This window comes from Sabethes cyaneus, chromosome 3, assembly GCF_943734655.1.
Source record: "Sabethes cyaneus chromosome 3, idSabCyanKW18_F2, whole genome shotgun sequence".
Taxonomy (NCBI): domain Eukaryota; kingdom Metazoa; phylum Arthropoda; class Insecta; order Diptera; family Culicidae; genus Sabethes; species Sabethes cyaneus.
The window spans coordinates 176,135,815-176,156,699 of NC_071355.1; the positions used below are offsets into that span (position 1 = coordinate 176,135,815).

A 20,885-nucleotide genomic window follows, 5' to 3' on the forward strand; every position below is an offset into this window, starting at 1 on the left:
ATCCTATATAATTAATTGTATTTATTTTTAAGACATGATTTCAATAAAAATATTTTTTTAATTTATGACGACAATTCAGTACACATTACCGAAGTATCAGCACTATAATTACGGCTTTCAGCAATGATTTTTGCTGAGAGATTTGTTAATTTATACTGAACAGTCCGCAATTTTTGACATTTCATAAAAATATTTTCATTGCCGAGTGTTCGTCAAGCAAATTAATTACTGCACTGACCACCGAACGTTCAGCAGTTCTAATTTCGTCAAAAAATTACGGTGTTCGGTAAAAATTTTTAAGTGTGTATGATTACCATGGGCCGCATATAAACACAATCTTCCTAGAAGCTAGAAATACACATAAAAATTATACGCATATGAATAGTATGTGCACAGACAAACAGACGAGACACTCGCGATAATCGTCCAATCGAAAACCACTGATTTTTCAAAAAAGCATGTTTCGCAACATGGCCACACCGCGGCGCGCGATTGTTGCTTTGAGTTTTCAGTATAAAACCATTCAAATGTGCAAATCCCTACAGTATAAAACCCTGCAAATGCAAGCTACTCCGCAACATGCATAACAGAGGGTGCTAGTGTGCAAGCAAAATGTGCAGGACGATGGTTTTTAAAGGATTTTCTTCTAAGTGTTATGTCAGTTCATCAGTGGTATGTGCAATTATACACATAAAAATTATACGCATATGAATATTTAGTATGTGCAAATTTTTCGCGTGCCAATAAATGATTACCCATGGATTACATCACCCCATCGACATCTCTATATCGAGCTGCAGTAAACGTCAGCGACAGCATGTCCGGGGCTCAAAATTTGACAGCGGGCCCAAATCAGACTGCTGGCAGTTGAGTGAAACGCAGTGCTGAATTGCTATCTCATTTTCGCACGCACGAGATGTTGGCGGCGAGAACATGGTTGTCTGCCAGGGGCTTGGGTTACATGCATGTTACCACAAGCATTAACGTATAACCACATATTGGCTGTAGCTCGGCATCGCTAATACCAGACAGCGGTATATCAGCAATTCGCATGGTTAAAACTTTTGTATAAACATTGCTAATGCGTTTAAGCATTATCGTAAATTAGCATTATTAAAGACACTATTTGCGTATATAATGTTACAATATCTTGCTTCCCAGATAACACAAAATCGTAATAGAAAGTTCACATTAATTCGTGTTCATGTCAATTTCACATTGGAATTGCATAATGATTAGAGTATGTCAAATCGAAGTGAACAATAAGTTGTTTTGCAGTCGTGCGTGTCTTCATATACAATTCATGACTGTGAATTATAAAGCAGGATACATAATTGCAATATTTGATTATATCTATATCATATATTCAGGAGTATTTAGTTGCGTGTTATAAAAACTGCGCAAAATAGAATTACAAATAGTTGTCAAAATTTTCGCACGTATATCGCCTCCACTTTGGTACATATATGTTCTTATATGGCGTGAAATATAACTTTTTCGTTCAGATATGATTTCGTATAACTCAGTTGCATTCGAGATATACAAACCAAATGGTTTACTGGGTTACAAGCTCTAGGACAAATCTTTAAAACGTACCGTAAATATTAATAAAATGCTTATACCCGACATCGTTTTTGCTTATTTACGGCCTTTACTCATGCTCTGTTTCACCTAACTGCTGCTGTCTTTTTTCAACCAATTGAATTCTAAAATGAACTACGAACGACGATTTAAGTACGACTAATTACAACCCACTCATCTACAGCAGCTGTGGTTGAGATATCAAAAGCGCCAGCAAATGAATGTTGCAGGGATACACGCACCCAGGTTCGGATCTAATTAAAGGAAACATTTGAAATGCGAAATAAAACGTTTCGTTCATCGTAAATAATAGAACGCATAGCTTGAGAAGCTGTGTTAGAAACTGCGAACTTGAAAAATAAATATGAAAATATGTTTATTTTTGTCTTTTGACATGCCGGACAAAGTGATATTTTTATATTTTTTCACAAACAAGCTAAAAATAATGATCTGTCGATAATGCAGGCGAAACGATGTTTAATACAGGCCCTAATAGTGCTTTAGCAATTGCTGTTATAATGCAGCTTTAATTTGACAATAGTGCGGCCCTTTTCCACTTTATTACGGCATTAATTGTACATGTAAGAAAATAATACATTATATGATATGTTTGTTTCGAGGGGCTCTGTAGCCGCAAGGTTACCGAGTCTGCTTTGGCAAATGAATGGTCGTGGGTTTGAATCTTAGTAGAATCAGGCCATTCGATGTCAAAGTGACTTTAGCATGGGTTTATTCTCAGGCCCCTTATTTACCCTTCCTTAATGCTGAATTCTATGTTATCCCGATAAGGCCTATTGACAGCGCAAAATGAGACCCTTATAGTTAAATGCACTGTTGTGCTGTACCAGGGATGGCCATAATTGGGGACAGCGCTATCATGTGGAACAAGGCGGGTAAAGTAGAGAAAGCATTGATAGAAGGGTAAAAACCCAATTACTACACACAAGCACGCATGAAATTCAATAAGCATATCGCTCACTCAATAGCGATTATAGCAAAGAAATGCAGTGCAGGTCATACAGCAAACACCCGGGCGATATCACAATAGATCTAACCATACTGGTCGGAGTGATGAGTCCATACAAAAAAAAATATGATATGTTTAGTAGCGCAGTATAAAGAATTACAATTGGGTATTCACATGAAGACTTTTTCAAATTTGACGAGTAAAAGTAATAAAAAAGGCATTTTTTTATTTAAAATTTTTTTTGAGATTAGACGATAACTTATAAACCACTTTTGTTCTTAGCTCGCCTTAGACAACACAATTAATGCAAAAACTATGGTCATCGGACGATACAGGGGTCACATTGCGATTCTCGTTTCGAGTGATTTTGGTTCGTTTCGACCACGTTAAACGAATGGGCGAAACGAAACAAAATCACTCGAAACGAGAATCGCAATGTCACCCCAGGTTTCTTATGGGAGCTGTCAAAAGCTCGGTCAAAATGAAGAGCTCTATCAGAAAGATAGAAGAGAGGGAGACAACTGCTGACATCATTTCAATCAATCGGCTCGGTTGATATCTGTCAAAGAGCAAATCATTCTATTTTTGATTTTTATGAATTTTTTCATCAAATATTGACTAAGTTGAAATAAAAAAAGAACTGTCAGATTTAGATACCGACGGCTCATCAAGTGAGGTAAAAAAAGTAACTTTTTTGGGAAAACTTGGGTATTGTGTGGGACATTTATAGAGTCAATTATTTTCCATAGGATTACTGAACTCATTGGCGGAACTAGCGCTCATTTCTAGGGGGGGCTATAGCCCCAGAATTTTTTTTCGACCGTTTTATTGGATGGCAAAGTCAATTTTTCTAGGGGGGGGCTAAATCTCTCCTAGGGGGGGCTTAGCCCCCCTAGCCCCCCCCCCCTAGTTCCGCCAATGGCTGAACTAAGTATTGCGCTATCTTAAGTGTTTACGGTGCACTCTTACTTTACACTGAGTGGTGTGCAGAGAGCGCTCTTAGGCAAAATAGGTGCACTTAGTGCAGGACAGCTCTGTCACCTACGATCATACCTAACAAAGCAAAGCTTTTGGCTTAACACGTCTTTTTAAGACTTAACCCTTCTTTATCCCCAAGTAACTATGAAGTTTTATATCAATTCAATTGTAATGCTTTATAGTGCGCTACAAAACATATCATATGATAGCTACTCAATGTTAAGGAAAGAGCTTAGCTACTCTTAAGGAAAGAGCATTACCGGGTATGACCACATGGAGGTGCTAGGTAGGAACTTGGGATGGCTAGAGATATGTTGGACGCATCTTCATTGCCTTCCCCCTTTCATACCCATGTTGGTGTCAAAGCTAATCCACAGACGAACAGATATAACTCTTGGGAGAAAAATCAACAAAAATTATCGTATAGCTCACATTTAGCCTGAACACTAGCACCATCTATGATCGACATTCCCAAATATCAAATAGCAACATGGGTATCCCTCGAAGTAGCAAGTTTTTTTTATGGGAAATTCCCCTTTTTTCACCAAAAAGCGCCACTTTGGCCAAAACGGAGACATTCCCAACCAAGCCCAAATTTGAAATGACTGTTTAATCGGTACGAAGAATGGAAAACGAGTGTTATGTCTGTTTGTTTGTGGCTAATCGTTAAGAAAAATTGCATTGAAATGCTGAATGATAATATTTGACATTAAATTTTTATATCTATACCTGTCTGTATAGATTTCTGTCTGTCTATCGGGATATTCCTTATAGAATCGAAAACTACTGAACCAATGGCGTGAAAATTTGCATGTAGGGGTTTTTGGGGCCAACGAAGGTTCTTATGATAGTTAGTGACCGCTCCCGTCCTTAAGAGGGGGGGGGGGGGACTCCCATCCAAACGAAACACAAATTTCTGCATAACTCAAGAACTAATCAGACAAATAGAACAAAATTTGGTATGCGGGTGTTTTTGGAGACAAGATTTTTTTCTATGGTGAATGGAGACCCCTCCCCTCTTTACGAGGGGAATTAGGACCCCTTTCCCCTTGAGGAGGGGGGCTCCCATACAAATGAAATACAAATTTCCTCATAACTTGAGAACCAATCAAGCAAATAAAACCAAATTTGGCATGTGATGGTTTTTGGAGGCAAGAATTTTTTCTATGGTGAATTAAGACCCCTCCTCCTTTAAGACGGGGGCGTAACAGCCGCAGCCCGTGAGTGTGTCCAGCGACCCGCCGTCGGAAGCGCCGGCCACTGCGAGGGGGTAGCCAGCCCGCAGATTTCACTTCTATTTAGGTTTATTGATTTTCCTAGGTCTACTGACCTCTATTACTTTCTTTCAATTGGGCCCGAACGAGCGACAGAGAGTAAGGAGAGGATCACCCATGTGAAATGGTAATTTCCACGAAAAGATTTTCCGTGAAATGGTACATCCCGCGTACGGTTTTTCGCGAAATGGTATTCCGCGAAACTCTATATTCCGCATTATGGACAATCGAGAAGTGGTGTTCCGCAAAATCGTATTGTTATATAATCCTGGCGAAGACTTTAATGCTATCCGCTTTATTTTATCAGGCTAAGCAATGCGAGGAGTTGTTTTCTACTCTACTGTGAGGAAAATTTGTATATTAAACCACCCGTGAACTCCTCAGAAACTTGCAAATCTCGAGATAGTGACAAAGGTGAATGTGGCAATACGAAGTTTGTCGGGTCAGCTCGTAACCGATAAAAATGCAAAACATAATCTCGGAAAGCAAAATATCAAATTACATAAAAACATACGTATCTATTTTTTCGTGATAATGGTATTGCGGAGTTTCCACCTATTTAGAGTCCCACGTGAAAATTATTAGCGTGGTTATTTTCTGCGTTTACCACACATGTTTGCAATTTAGCAATTTGAACCATCAGTTTTTCGTTATTGTCTCCTCACTGCACCCCTCCTTGCCAGACGAGCATATTTTCAATGTATTTAGTACGTACAGCATAATTATTATTAAAAAACAAATTTGCGTAGGACTCGTAAAATTGCTGCAAGGTACAATAAACATTTCACGTTTTACAGTAATTTTGAATGTTTTTCTACTGAGATATGAGAAATTTATTTGCCGAAATATATGTAAAACAACAAATATCCGAGATCAGTAATAAAAATGCTAATGCCAATTTTTGGTGACAGCGAATATTGGACTAATAGTCATTTTCTTTTTTAGCAGTGCAACCTTTAAAGGTTTATAACTAAATTTAGTTTTGGTCGGTGTCGTTATTGGTCAGGTAAAAAGTATCAACCAGTTTGTTTAGTTTTACGTTCACAATGCTCGGATCAATTATGGAGTACAACCACGAGAAGTAAAGCCTACCTAAGCGTTATTGTTTTTTATTTTTTAACCTGGATTAGTTTAAACCTGACCACTGAATAAAAAACTATTTTCGGGAAAATAAACACACGTTTTCAGCCTAAAATTAAAAAAAGAAGAAAATTTACCCAATTTAATTCTACTATGTAGATTTTATTCGCGACAGACACGTATTTCGCCTACGACTTGCAGGCTTCCTCAGTGTTTTCTAGTTTTCTTCTTTAAGTTTTCTTCTTTTTTAATTTTAGGTTTCGTATTCTACTAAGACGCTCCAAAAACTTCAGTCAAACGTTTTCAGGTTGTCAGTGTATTGCTAATAGCGGGTTGAAATTATACCGTGACCGCCCCTAACTCTGCGCAGCTCCTAATTCTGCGCATTTTTCTTTATATGAGTACTAGCTGACCCGACAAACTTCGTATTGCCACAAATTAACCTGTGTTGTACATAAATCATGAATCTCGGATGATCTTTGTCACAATCTCGAGTTTTGCAAGCACCCCAGTGGGCGGCGCTTCCGACGGCGGGTCACCGGCAACACTCGCGACCGTCTCGTCCTGAATGATCTAGTATTACTATAGATAGTTTTTATGGTCTTGTATTGACTAATGTTTTATGGAAGAGTCTCGAATTTCTCGAGTTCGATTAGTTTTTGAGTTTCGCAAAAAATTCTGTTTTATTTGTATGAGAGTCCATATCCCCCTACCACAGGGGTGAGAGGTCTCTAACTATCGTAAAATAAATTCAAGACTCCAAAATCTCCCACATGCCAAATATGGTTCCATTTGCTTGATTAGTTCTCAAGTTATAAGGAAATTTGAATTTCATTTGTATGGGAGCTCCCCTTTTAAAAGGGGAAGGGGTCGTAATTCACCATAGAAAAAATTTCTGCCATCTAAAACTCCCACATGCCAAATTTGGTTTCATTTGATTGATTAGTTCTCGCGATAAGAGGAAATTTGCATTTCATTTGTATGGAAGCCCACCCTCTTAAAGGGGTGATGGGCCATAACTCGCTTTCTAAAGAAGAGAGGGGTCTCAATTCACCATAGAAAAAAATCTTGCGTCCAAAACCACTTACATGTCAAATTTGGTTCCATTTGCTTGATTAGTTCTCGAGTTATGAGGAAATTTGTTTTTCATTTGTATAGGAGCCCCCCCCCTCTTAAAGTGGGGAAATCCATAGAAAATATACCATAGAAAATATTCTTGCCTATAAAAACACCCACATGATAAATTTGGTTCCATTTGCTTGATTAGTTCTAGAGTTATGAGGAAATTTGTATTTCGTTTGTATGAGAGCCCCCCCTCTTAAAAAGGTAAGGGGTCCTAATTCATCATAGAAAAAATGGTTGCCTCCAAAAACACCCACATGCCAAATATGGTTCCATTTGCTTGATTAGTTCTCGAGTTATGAGGAAATTTGTATTTCGTTTGTATAGGAGCCCCCCCTCTTAAAGTTGGGAGGGGTCCTAATTCACCATAGAAAATATTCTTGCCCTCGAAAACTTTCACATGCCAAATTTGGTTTCATTTGCTTGGTTAGCTCTCGAGTTATGAGGAAATTTGTATTTCATTTGTATAGGAGCCCACCCCCCCTCCTAAAGTGAGGAGGGGTCCCAGTTCATCATAGAAAAAATTTTTGTCTCCAAAAACACCCAGGTGTCAAATTTGGTTCCATTTGCTTGATTAGTTCTCGAGTTATGAGGAAATTTGTATATCGTTTGTATAGGATCCCCCCCTCTTAAAGTAGGGAGGAGTTCTAATACAACAATGGAAAATATTCATGCCCTAGAAAACTTTCACATGCCAAATTTGGTTCCTTTTGCTTGGTTAATTCTCGAGTTATGAGGAAATTTGTATTTCATGTGTATAGGATCCCCCCCTCCTAAAACGGGGAGGGGTCCCAATTTATCATAGAAAAAAATTTTGTCTCCAAAAACACCCACATGCCAAATTTTGTTCCATTTGCTTAATTACTGCTCGTGTTATGAGGAAAATTGTGTTTCTTTGGTACAGGAGCCCCCCCTCTTAAAGTGGGGAGGGGTCCTAATTTACTATAGAAAATATTCTTGCCCTCGAAAACCTTCACATGCCAAATTTGGTTCCATTTGCTTGATTAGTTCTCGAGTTATGAGGAAATTTGTATGGAAGCCCCCCCTTTTAAAGAGGAGAGGAGTTATAATTCCCCTTATAAAGAGGGGAGGGGTCTCAATTTACCATAGAATAAATTCTTGTCACCGAAAACACCCACATGCCAAATTTTGTTCTATTTACTTGATTAGTTGTCGAGTTATGCAGAAATTTGTGTTTCATTTGTATAGTAGCCCCCCCTCTTAGTGGGGGGAGGGGTTTCTAACCATCACTAAAACCTTTCCTGGCCCCAAAAAACCTCTACATGAATATTTTCATGCCGATTGGTTCAGTAGTTTTCGATTCTATAAGGAACATACGGACAGACAGACAGACAGACAGACAGACAGACAGACAGACAGACAGAAATCCTTCTTTATAGGTATAGATTTTTCAACATTGTGCATAACTATGATCATTGCGTTATTTTTTTTTATAAATGTCTGTTGAATATTACGCCATTATTCACTAACGGGTCATAATATTTGAGAGCGAAATAATTTAACGTGAAAGTGAAAGTATTTTATATGGCAGAAAACATCGTCGTTAGCACCAAAGCTAAGATTGTCCTTCTAGAAAATTAACAAATTTATGATCGAAATCCTTTGCAATGATCAAATTACCCAGCATCGTTAGAAAGAATAATTAGTTTTAGTCATGTTTTAGACAAAAAGAGTGATTGCATGCATTGCTTTCCTTAGAAAAATGCGATGCAATAATGCGCAGATTTAGGCACAGATTTTTTATTCATGTTCCAAATTCTGCGCAGTAATGTATCCTACGAAGAAATCGCGAAAGAATACGCAACCTCCCCAAATGGCTGAGGTATAGATGCATGAAAATTCAAGTAGAATCTTTAACTTGCATTGATTGGCATCCTGTGCTGTGTCTCGGGGTCCGAACCTACGAGCGCCAATTCATGAAGCCATGTTTTCTATTTTTTTGTTAATGTCCAACCTCATGGGGCTGTCAGAGAGTGGGGAAGTAGTTTCTATATGAAAACACAATTTTTAGTATTAGGGGTATGAAATGGGGAAGGCAACTAGGAAGAAGCGCCCAACATAGCTCTAGCCATCCCAAGCCCCTACTTAGCGCCTCCACGTGGCCATACCTGGAAATACTTCAATTTGTATAATTGAGTAGCCAAGCTAGGAGGTGCGGGGTCGTGCGGTTTTCAGTTCCTAACCTTACAAATGTAGTTTTGAGCAACCATTAAACCACACGACTTTAATTTCAAGTATTATATGATTTATACTAATTTTTTGGTAAACTAATCTATTTTCAGAGAGCGAAATAAGGCGCTATATCCTTGGCCAATTGCAGCCTGGCTTCTGGTCTAAATGCCATTAGTTCATCCCTGAGGGTCCGGAGTATCACTTAACCCTTATTAGCAAAGATACTCCCAACGACTGTAAATAAATCATTATCTATGTATATGGGAAGCGTTTGGTACGGGAGGTCCACGCTTTCTTCCTTCCCTTGATTTCAAGGAGTTTGATGGAATTAGGTATTTTTTCTAGTTCCACTTGATTCCTTGGAATTCTCTCTGTGGTACATGCTGCGCAGTTGGCCTGGCCGTTGACAAGAAAAATGATTGATTCAAGTAATCGTCATTTTCCAGGATGCCTTCCAGAATTGGCTGCGTTAGTGTGAGATTAGATTAGATTAGATTAGAGAAAACACAATTTTTAGTATTAGTCTACAGTGTAATCTTCAGTATGCAGAAAACCCGAATCAATTCGCCCTTCACGTTATCGAGAATAAAATATTAAAATGAGGCAATCAAAATGATAACAATATTCCTTTGCCACCCGGACAGCACAAGAAGGCCGGATCATGGATTTAATTATGGTAATGGCTGATGCCGGATTTTTTTGTGTGCTTTCAGCGGATAAAGACATAAAAAGCATGGCAAGAGTGCGCAGAATTAGGGAGCAAATATGCGCAGAATTAGGAACATGGGCAAGAAAGTGCGCAGAATTAGGCACCGTGGATAAGTTTACAAAACGAAAAAAATACTCAATTGTTGGTCGACTTATAATTCCCATATTTTTTGCCAGATATTATAGACCGTAGCACTACACGTTGCTGCTATCCACGTTGTTAATTTATATCTAGGATACTTGGAATAGCGGAAGGATCATAAAAATGTCTTAACTGCGCAGAATATGGTACGTTCACGGTACCCAGAAAGAACCTGTCGTCTAAAAAGTCGATTTTACTCGGGCCACTTTGTCTCCCTGTCACTTACACATCTGTTTTCTTTCCGGAAATTCTTTTCTAGAAAAAGAAAAAAAGCCTTTTTTCATATTTGAACCCTGCAAATGGACACATCACAAAGCAAGCAAAGTAAAACCCTGGCGTTGTATTCCGCATTCGTGACTTGATCTTCTGTTTTTATTCGACAGACGTCGCTGCCAAGGTACAGGACAATTGCGGTGCTAGTGCTACGATTCTATTGACATCTCCCAGTATAGATTCGAACATACGACGACTGGCTCGTTGAACCAGTGTCCAGTGTACCGAGAGGCCATTTGGGATGTTGTAAACATTTATAGCTGCTATCGGACCAAATGCAAGAGAAACGCAACAACTTTTTGTAGAACAGAATTCGAACAACGCCTCGATCAAAAAGTGGTAACAAAGTCTGTTTGATTTTGCTCTTCTTCTGGAATGCATAATAGCCATATGAGTAGAACGCTCGAATAATAGCAATATGAGTAGAACGCTCGTGTCTGTGAAAGGTAGCATATAGGGTTTAGATTTTAATTTCCACTTTTATACCCTTTTACTTTTTGCACCCCTCCTCTCTTTTGTCAAGTTCCCTATGCTAATTTCCTTATGTCAAGGAACCATGTAAGCCAAATTTGGTAGAGAACTGTTCAGATGTGTCGAAGTTATTCATACTAATACAAATTTAGATTTATATTTATATTTAGATTATAATTTTTTTCATTGGACAATATTTTTACTGCAAATCAAAAATTTATTTCATATTTCATTCATTTCATTCTAATCCTATAAATAAATAACAGTAACACATGTTAATTAGTTACAATTTACATAATACAAAAATGAATCACAGAGCAAAGAGTGACTCATCCACATCGGGTTGATACTTGTTGCACGTTGGAAACCCGCTCGGTGCTCGTACAAAATCGCGATGTTCTCCGACCTGCAATACTAGAGCCATTCCGACGGCCGTGTGCCACTCGAAGTGACAGTGCATCAACCAGAAACCGGGATTGTCTGCTCGAAAACGTACTACGGTGTACCCTTTACTTGGAATCGAAACCGTATCTTTTATCGGTGGAAACGTCTCCACTCGAGTCCGGTGCATAGCTTGATGGCGAGCAATACTTTGTGCGCGAGCTAAGGTAATGGGGCGCCGAGGATCTTGACCCATTGACATTACATACATCTGGTACCCATGCAAGTGAAATGGATGATTAAGTGGGTTTATTTCCGCCGTGTAATCCAGGATGTATAATTCGACCAGTGATCCCAGGGGAATTTTTAATCTGTGAATACAGGTACAATGTTGTTGTCGTTCACAACGTGCAGGTTTAACATCGTCGTCACAGAACATATCTTCAGAAATTAGTTCTGGCTGGGTTAACAGGGAGTATGGTGGGTAGGTAAAGCTAATATTATTGATACCGCCTTGAAGGAGAACATCGTCATGAATGTCTATATCGGAAAATGATAACATTATTGATGTTAATAATACTGTTCCTATTACAATTGATTTTAATCTTACTCATAAAATGCTCGTAACTGTTTTCGGCAAATGCAATGTTGAAATCCAATCGATAATTTTCAAATGCGAGGAAGAACTGTTTATCGGGGATTCCATTGATAATGTCGTCGTCTGTTTCGTGGGCTTTGAAGTCTGTTATGCATACGTCCGGCCGTGAAACGCCACAGGTTGTATTTGGATGATTCGCATACTAAAACCAAGCACCGTTAAATCAGTTTCCGTAACACCAAATCGTTTTCAATAGCTAATCTTACAATAGGACTGGCAAACAGATTCTCATCGTAACTGGGAGTCTTCTGGTTGGGAAATGCAATATCCTCTTCCGGAACGGACAGTGGCTGGTACGAAAGCACGGCAAGCTGCTCGATTTTCCTAGGTTCACAGGGTCCGATCGCTCTTATGCGAAGCCAGTAGTCATCTGCAGCAATGGAAAGCGTTATTTGCATAATGAGATAATCGTTTTAGTGAATTTTCGTATTTGCCAAGTCAACAAAGCCGTTCGGCAACTGCTTCTAGGAACTATGCTAGTAGAAAGGATAATAGTTTGCGCCCATCACGGACTGAAAAGGCTACAAGTTAGCCCCCAGTGGAGGAGACAACTCTGTAATTGACTCATTCAACTCGATTTCGTTTGCTTGGCTCCAATCGTTAGGCGGCGGTAGGGTTAAATTAATTGAATCGTTTTATTTTCTAATTCGACAAACTGATTCATACGTATTTTACCTTTCAGAAAAAAGTAAATAAAGGTTAGGTAGAATAATAAGGGCTGTCTGCCCAACAAACATTTTTGTTTAAGAGTAGCTTATTCAACTATTGTATGGCTAAAACCAATAGAACAAGCGCTTGATAAGCTGTTATATAACAAAAATGTTCCTTGGGTGATTCGTAAATATAGTGAAGCTGAGCACTATTTACAGTATAACCTTGAAAAGATTGTTTTTACTTTGTTAAAAATTGCTTCTATCGCATATTAAATCCAAATTCATAAGAGTAAATAACTAACGAATAGCATGATCGAATTATTTGCTATCAACACTACATGGATGATGTAATGGAGACGCACGATGTTTTTTCTCAAGTACAAAGATGCGGGTATCTATAGCAAAAAAATGTCTGTTTTTCTTAGAGAGAAACATATCAAAACCAGTAATTGTGTCAGTTTTTAGATATACATAATTACGTCGTTTAGAGCAATATACCAAACGGTGAGGGATGAGATTTTCTAATTGAAATAATATTCAATATAATTCGAAATACTAAGCTGAATATTCGAAAATAAAAGCTTAAGGAACTTTCCAAAAGTTATCTATTAATTGCAATATGTAAAACCCCACCATAAATGTTCACATGCCAGACTGTACATAATTTGATAAAAACGAAATAAATATGCAAAGTTATTTTGCTGCACCAAGTTTTATACATACAACAATTAATAATTAAGAGCAACATGTGAAAAGGGCCTATGTTCAAATGAGAGATTCTCTTCGCATCTCCTCTCTTCTGCTTATCACGGCGAAGCAAATACACTTGAACGGATTAATTTTGCGTGAAACGGTTTCTGGAGTTATTAGCTAGCAAATTAGAATTAGAAAAATTGCTTTGGAATGCATTTATGTCACCGTGACAACCGTTAGGAGGCACGAAGAGAATCTCTCATTTGCATTTAGGCCCTTTTCACATGTTGCTCTTTTGGATTCTAAAGCGGGGTACGCTGCTGAAAAGAAAACAGCTCAAGAAAAAATCTTGCTATTTACCGAAGAAATTTTGACAACTCCAATGCAAGCAACCACCTGTCATTTTTTCTTGTGGTAATAATTGCGCCGGATATTATTCCGTACGGAAAAGTGACGGTTTAATTCACCTGCATGTAAAACTGCGCCATCTGAACGTGAAATAATATTTCTTATGAAGTGCGTACTGCTTAAGAAATCGTAAACGAAATCGATTTCTTGAGCATTTCTTGTCCTATCTTTTTACCCATTACTTTTCAGCAGCGTACCCCGCTTAACACAGTATGCTGTTAACCATTTGTCGAACTGACAGAAAATCTCCCTTATCCCTATACCAGTATTACTGTTTTAAAGAACGTTTTAAGTTATATGGCTAATATTCTCTCTAATGCTTAAAATAGGAACATTTCTAAAAGCCGGCGCTTTCAGTTAGATTGTTAATCAACCAATCTTGATAAGAGGGAACACCCTGGTTAGTGATACTTCGGCAAACGAATTAATTATGCATCAGCTCATCAGATAACAGTTTGCTTATGACTATCTTTCCGGAATTCTTGTAAAACGCTACACCGAAATGCCTGTGCCTACGTTTCATGGGCGAGTTGATCCGGTAAACGAAGGCAAAGGCCAAACCGATTTTCTGTCGTCCTGTCGTCCTTCTTCGGACAACTTGCCCTAACAAAGCCAGGCAACGAGTTGAGGCTTCCACACTTATCTTTATCCATGTCCTGTAGCGTTCGGTGGGTATACATGGTACGGCCTAGATTTTCGGTTTTCCGTCAAGTTTGCGGTTTGACATTTTTGGGAGATCGCCTTCGTTACGGTGAAGTGGAGGAGGTGTTGGGTGAGTGTTTTTAAAAGCGGTGGAGTGCTTGCTTTGGGCTTTTGTCGGTTATATGTGATAAAAGAATTGATAATAACAACAGCAACAGAGCGGTAGCCAGTACGGCGGCTAAAAGTGCGCTTCATGCTGGCTACATCCTACAAGAATGTTGTCGTGCAGAATACGTATCTTGTCCAGGGGGTCTCTGGTGCAGGAACAAATGTTTTTAAGAAGCAGTTTTTTTCAAGTGCAACCAAGATAAGATATACCTTACTCTGCCCGAATACTTTCTATCTTATTCTAATGGCACTTCAGATAAAAAACACATAAAAGGATTTATGTTGGCTCCGGCGATAAGAAGCGGCGTTACTAAAAATAAGTTTTCCTTTGGTCCAACGAGGCAGGTTCTACGACCGTATCGTCGTTTTTTTTCATATCAAGTATATGCATAAAGTACAGAAGGGATTCCGTATCTGCTTGGTAAGAAAAATCAGACAGACAGACACTCTCTATCTAGATGGTGTTGATTAAAGGATGTGCATTGTAATTGAAATTTGAAACCTGTAGAGAGCCTTTCACATCTCTGTAACTAGGTGATAAAACGCTTACTGTGCCGTCCGGTTTCCTGCTGACGACAAAAGATTATATTCTTTCCGGCAACTGGCGTGCAGTGAATGAATCGCAAAAGCCATCTGCGGAAGGTATATCGTGTGACTGAAACAAGGAAAAGTGCTAGAAATGATTGTAATCTTTGATATGAAAGGGCCCCGTCTGCATTTAATCTTCCCGTCGCTACAACTCGGTGAGATTCGGTCGTTTTCTCTCGGTAGGCAGACGATAGATTATTTGATAACGCACACTCGCTTTGTTGCTGCAGACTAATATGCGTTGCACAATGCCAACATATTGGCACACAGAATCCACGTCGAACAAGCATGAGCGTTGTTGTAGTAAATATTTAGGAATTAGGACTAAAGCAGATTGTAACTTTCACCCTTAAACGTTTGATTCGACTTAGAGATGCAACGGTCGGCATTTTGCGGTAATAAATAATAGATTTTATCGGCCATACTGCAGCACAACCATCACCTTCTTTCAAAAATTTGGTATCAAGCTGTAAGAACCTTGGACGATACGGATCACATGACCTCAATTTCCATGGATCGAACTGCAGTTTTTTGTCTCTTCCCTGCGCTTAGTTTCTCTAAATGGTGTGAATGGCAACCTATTTGTTCTCAAAGTTTGGGAACTGGACATTGCTTGCTTTAACAATTGACGAAAATCTGAGAAAAAATAAATTTTTCTCAACATAAAATGAGTAATAAAAGTCAAGGACAAACTTCTTCGAAATCAATGCTACATTAAAATAATATCGCGCATTTCTAGTTTCGTCGGATCTAGCTTATGGACCATGTACAACCGTAATTAACGAGATCAGTCAGCTTGAATAATTGAATTGGTATTCTTTTATAAAGTACATCAATATATGCGCAGCCGTATTTCAATCAAAAAACCAATCATTCTGGCTAAACCAAACAAATCCGCGTTCCATCACATGAATGCGTGATCTCGGAACTCACGGGAACAAGCTGTTCTTGTGCTTCGTAGATGACCATGTTTGGGGGACTCCGGAAAACCCTAGGGAAGTCAATATCACAATGTGGTACATGCTTGATAATAAAACCTTGTTCGAAATTGTCCATAGTGATTCTAGGCACTCATTTGGCTTACATGGATCTATTTTTAAATTTTTAGTGTGATGTGATACGAGATCTTAGTATGATGAATTTTTGTTCATGTTCGAAGCTGGGCTTCAATATCTAGATACGACCTAACCTATAGATAGCAAATGTAGTTTCCATTAATCTAGTTATTGAATTCTAGTGTGATTTAAGGTGTCGCACGTTAAGTATTTTTTTTCGCTGGGAGAGGCTGTTAGAGTCAATAGGATCGTAGCACTGACCCCGCACTGTCCTGTATTCTAACAGCTGGTTGCGAAGTCTGTCGTATAAAAAACAGAAGGTCAAATTTCGATAACGGAATTAGCACCCAGGCTTTGCTTTACGTTAAGTATTTGTTCATGGACAAAATTGGCCACTTGTCTAGGTGTTCCCGGAAGTCCAGATAAAACCAACGTGGTGCTAGGTAGTTGATCTGACTTCAATTGATATAGTTTTTAAATTCTGGCGTAATTTGAGGTGTCGCATGTAAACAAACCACGAGTGGATGTCAAATGGGTGAATTGCGTTCATTCCGGTTCATTCGTGACGTCACCTTGCAAAACCTTATAATGAATAGCACACAGGCCACAAATGGACCGTGTGAGTTCAAGTAAACTGGCAGGGATTTTTGGGTGCATATGGAAAGATGGACTAAAGTGTCAGGTCCTAAGTATTTATAGAGACGTACAGATCAGGGAGCTAGAGAGTGATTTCTGTTCAAAATGTGCTACATTTCGGTAACGGGGCAAAGTCAAGTAAAGTAAGCAGGGGCCAGTGGCCGCGAACGAAACGAAACTATTTTGTCTCTACCAAGAAACGTGTCAACCGTTTGTGGCAAATGTTTGGTGCCAAATAGTCTATTTAAACCTAGCTACGCCAATGGTTATTGATTACTAATATTTTTTATTTATCTTCATATGGGCAGTCTTACTGCGACCACTACACTGATCTATGGTGAGATCGTTCAGATGGTTTTCTGTATTCCGCACTTCCTTCTTTGCACTTTACTTCTAGACAAGATTGCGCACCTCAAGCCAGTACCATTTTTATAACCGGCGCTGGCAAGCGAGGCTTTATTAATAATAATGCTGAATTCAGTATGAAGGAAAGATGATGGGGGGGTTAAGAGTGAACCGTTGCTAAATTCACTTAAAATCGAAAGACCTCAGTCTACTTAGATTCGAGCCAAAGCAAATTCGTTAACTTTGCGACTACAGAGCCACTACTCTTGATTGTATCTTTAAAATTTAATAGGGGTATTCACGAAGGGCTTGCTATATTACGTAGATGGTGTATTCCGTGTATATACTACCGCTATTCGCATAACAGTAACAGTTTATATAGAGATGGAACTGTTTTGCGAATAGCGCGAGTACAAATACGCAATGCACCGTATACGCATCATAGTAAGCGCTACGTGAATACCCCTGATATGTTTGATACTTTTCCCACAAACAAATAAAAAATGGTGTTTGAGGTTACAGTACTTACCGCTCCGTTGGTCAGCGTGCACAACGAAGTCATATCGCTCTCCGGATGTCGAGACAAGTGTGTTTACAGTGAAAGGCTGCAGGTGGTACGAATCACTGGCGATGATCTCGAGTGTGTGATTCAGCAACTGCAGTTCCAGTGGACACACGTGGCTAGCTGCGTTAATGAAACGAAACCGATAGCGGCCTCCTTTACGAACTCGAAACACCTCTAGGGGAACACTCGTCTGGGTGCCGTTCGCTTTGGTAAAAGTGCCTTTGCCATTGATCAAAACATTGACTGGTAAGATTCCGCCGCCTGATGGAAGCCCTGGCATAAACATCTCCCCATCATAATGCATCCAATCGGACACGACCATCGTGTGTTCAGGTAGATCAAAATCGTACAGGACCGCATTCGGATCGTTAGTTTCTGGTTCCCGAACGATCATAGCACCATAGTGACCATTAACTTTGTGATGTCCACTGTGCGAATGGTAGAACTGTGTTCCAGGTTGTGTAGCCCAAAATGCATAGCGAAAGGTGCTCATGAAATCAATTGGGCACTGGGTAATGAACGGAACACCGTCCATGTAGGGTGTATCCCGTTGGTGCAGTCCGTGCCAATGCATAGTAGCCGCAGTGCCGCCCATTGCGTTGGTCATGTCAATAACAATCAGATCGTCTTTACACACCTGAATGGCCGGACCGGGAATCTGCCGATTAATTGACATGACGCCCCGCTCTATACCATCCGCTGTCAGACAAGCGCTGCGATAGCAGTCAGTGCGGTTACCCTCCGCGCAGTTTTTGCAGGCCCTGTTGAATGACAGACAATTAATGAAGAAACGTTATCAGTCCGTGATAGATAGTGTTAGATTGTTAGAAATTTTAAGTGGCCTGAGTAATGATCTGTAAACATACTACATTAAAGTATTTACAACCTGTAGAATGCTTAACTGTTCATTTTGACGTAAACGTTGATAACAGTGCAAAGTGGTCGAATAAAGTGGTTTCGGTTAAATTAGGTGGTAATCTATTGCCATAAAAGCTCAACAAGTGTCTTATTTAGAGCTGCCTTGTTTAATTAAACCATGTGGGAGCTCGTCGGATATTAAAAATCCGATTCCGAATTAAAGTTTTCCCATAGTTAATACTTTTATTATGAATTTTATTAGGTATTAGGAAAATAGGCCGTGAATGATTAAAAGTACAATCGAAAATAGATACAGATAACACGATATAGGGCAGACCCATCTATCTAAAACGCAGTTTTCCGCTCGTGGGAAGATTGCATCGATGGTGATAATGCTGTATTCAACCATCTTCAGTAAGAATCCTATGGAGGCGGTAGGATACTAGCTTCGAGTTACAATAGGGCAACTGCTTTATATACACACTTAAAAAACTCGGCACAATTTGCCGAGATTTGGACAGCCGAGCCGAGCGTTCGGTGAAAATCTCGATGGTGCATATCGACGTTTACAGATTTTTACTAACGTTTGGTAGCATAAAAATTTTTACCGAACGCTCGGCTGTCCAAATCTCGGCAAAATTTTGCCGACTTCGATGCTTTTTTGTTAGATGCCATTTTGACTTGGTCTAAGCATAAAATATACTCGTCGTTTATTCATCAACTTCTCGCTTGGTACGATATAACAAATTCTATTTCTATTCTAGAGCTGAGATTGATAATGACCGAGAGCGGATTTTCGGGAAAGTGCATTTAATTTGCATGTTATTCTTTACGATTGTTTAGTTTTACTTACTAATGCTCATTTTACTTATGGTGTACCACGCACCTTCATTACAACGTATTTTTGTTAAAGTGAAATTAGTCGCCATCGATTATGCAAATTTCAAAAGCAGTTTTTTTGTTTGGAACAAAAATTCTGTTCCTGAAAATATATTCGCAGTGTTCAGATTGACAAGAAGAATACAGTGAATACATTTCTATAAACAGAACCCAAAACCCAAAAACTGCCTCCGACCTAAAAACTGCTTTGGACCCAAAAACTGCTTCCGAAATTGGGCTCTCCGACGAAAAGTTAATGACTGCTAATTTCCGGTTAATAACATTTGAATCAGGTACCCGATCAAGCCCGTCTCTAGTTTGCTTCAGGGTACGCTGGTGGCCTGACAAGCTAACAACATAAGTTGTCTATTGCCGATAGTGGTGATTTCTCGTATGTTTACAAGTTTTAGATATGGATATGGATATGGATTGAGGTGCCGTTGCTTTCCTCAATGCTGTGTGGTATAAAAATTTGCTTTTATTACATTTTTGTATCATCAATAGGTAATCACCAAATTTGAAATAAATACAATTCACTTGAAGTAATAATACGCATAACCACAATGAACAGCACGTTTAGTGTGATGAAACTGTCACTGAATTCTAGGAAATTCATTGATATTTCTATTCTTGTTCTTTTGATGATCTGAGCTTTCTTAAAAAATATAGAGGTATATTTCTAATCGTTTCTAATAGTTAAATTAAATAATGCGAACTAAAACATAGACAGATAAACTTACGGTCCCATAGCATGATAGTGCTCTAAAGTCCACTTGAAATAGCAAACCCGAGGTTTAGTTTGGTCGCATTGTCTCAAACAGAGCTGACCAGGAAATGCGTCCAGATCAACCGGTGTCGATTGGTTGCGGAACAACTGCTGGAATCGGCTCAAGCCTGTGGGATTGCTAGCAACCATTCGAGTCCAAGTAACCACGAGAATCGAAACCACAGCAAATCGTTGAACCCAAAGTATAGAAACACTTCTTCGGTAAGGCATGGCTATCTCTTTTCGAAAATATACACGGGGAATCACTCACGACGATTTCTATCACGCAAAGAGAGCCAAGTTTATCCTGTCGCACTTGAAGAACTACTAGCACTATATTCAGCACGTTTGAACTATTTTAATTATATATAGTCTGAAGCTAGCTTTAAGTCAAAGATCCACTTGATAGTCTAGCCAAGAGAAAAGTATACATCCGTTCGATGAGAGCAGTAAAGTGGTGTGTGATCATTTAAGTCATAGGGATACATTTGCCTTAGATATCATAGCTCTATTCCACGTTATATCGATGTACTTGAACTCAAATTTCGTTTGGTTGTGCCAAAAGTGGCATACTGCAATGATCTTTAGAAATATATTTGCTAATTAAATAATACGCTAGATCCCCTGCAGACATGTGAAGTGTGTTATCTCTGGGTGATAAACTTGTTCCTAGAAGGGAAGCCTTTCCAGGTATAATAGTTAAGTAGCAGTTCTCAGATGGGGTTTTGTTTGGTTACTAGATATTGTGCAAAGAACGACTGATGAATGCATCTTGTTTCTTTAATCGTCCGCCGACGTCAA

At 39.1% G+C, this 20,885-nt stretch overlaps 1 protein-coding gene across 1 annotated transcript; it reads right to left on the reverse strand.

The window, feature by feature from the left end:
- Nucleotides 1-11,099: 11,099 nt before the first annotated feature.
- LOC128740432 (uncharacterized) lies at nt 11,100-20,684 on the reverse strand. Its single transcript, XM_053835971.1, has 5 exons — nt 20,059-20,684; nt 17,546-18,342; nt 12,035-12,198; nt 11,781-11,970; nt 11,100-11,710 (listed from the first exon to the last, which is right to left on the reverse strand). Exons 1-5 carry the CDS (start codon nt 20,313-20,315, stop codon nt 11,100-11,102), a joined length of 2,019 nt encoding a protein of 672 aa, XP_053691946.1. The 5' UTR covers nt 20,316-20,684.
- Between the last annotated feature and the right edge of the window lie 201 nt (nt 20,685-20,885).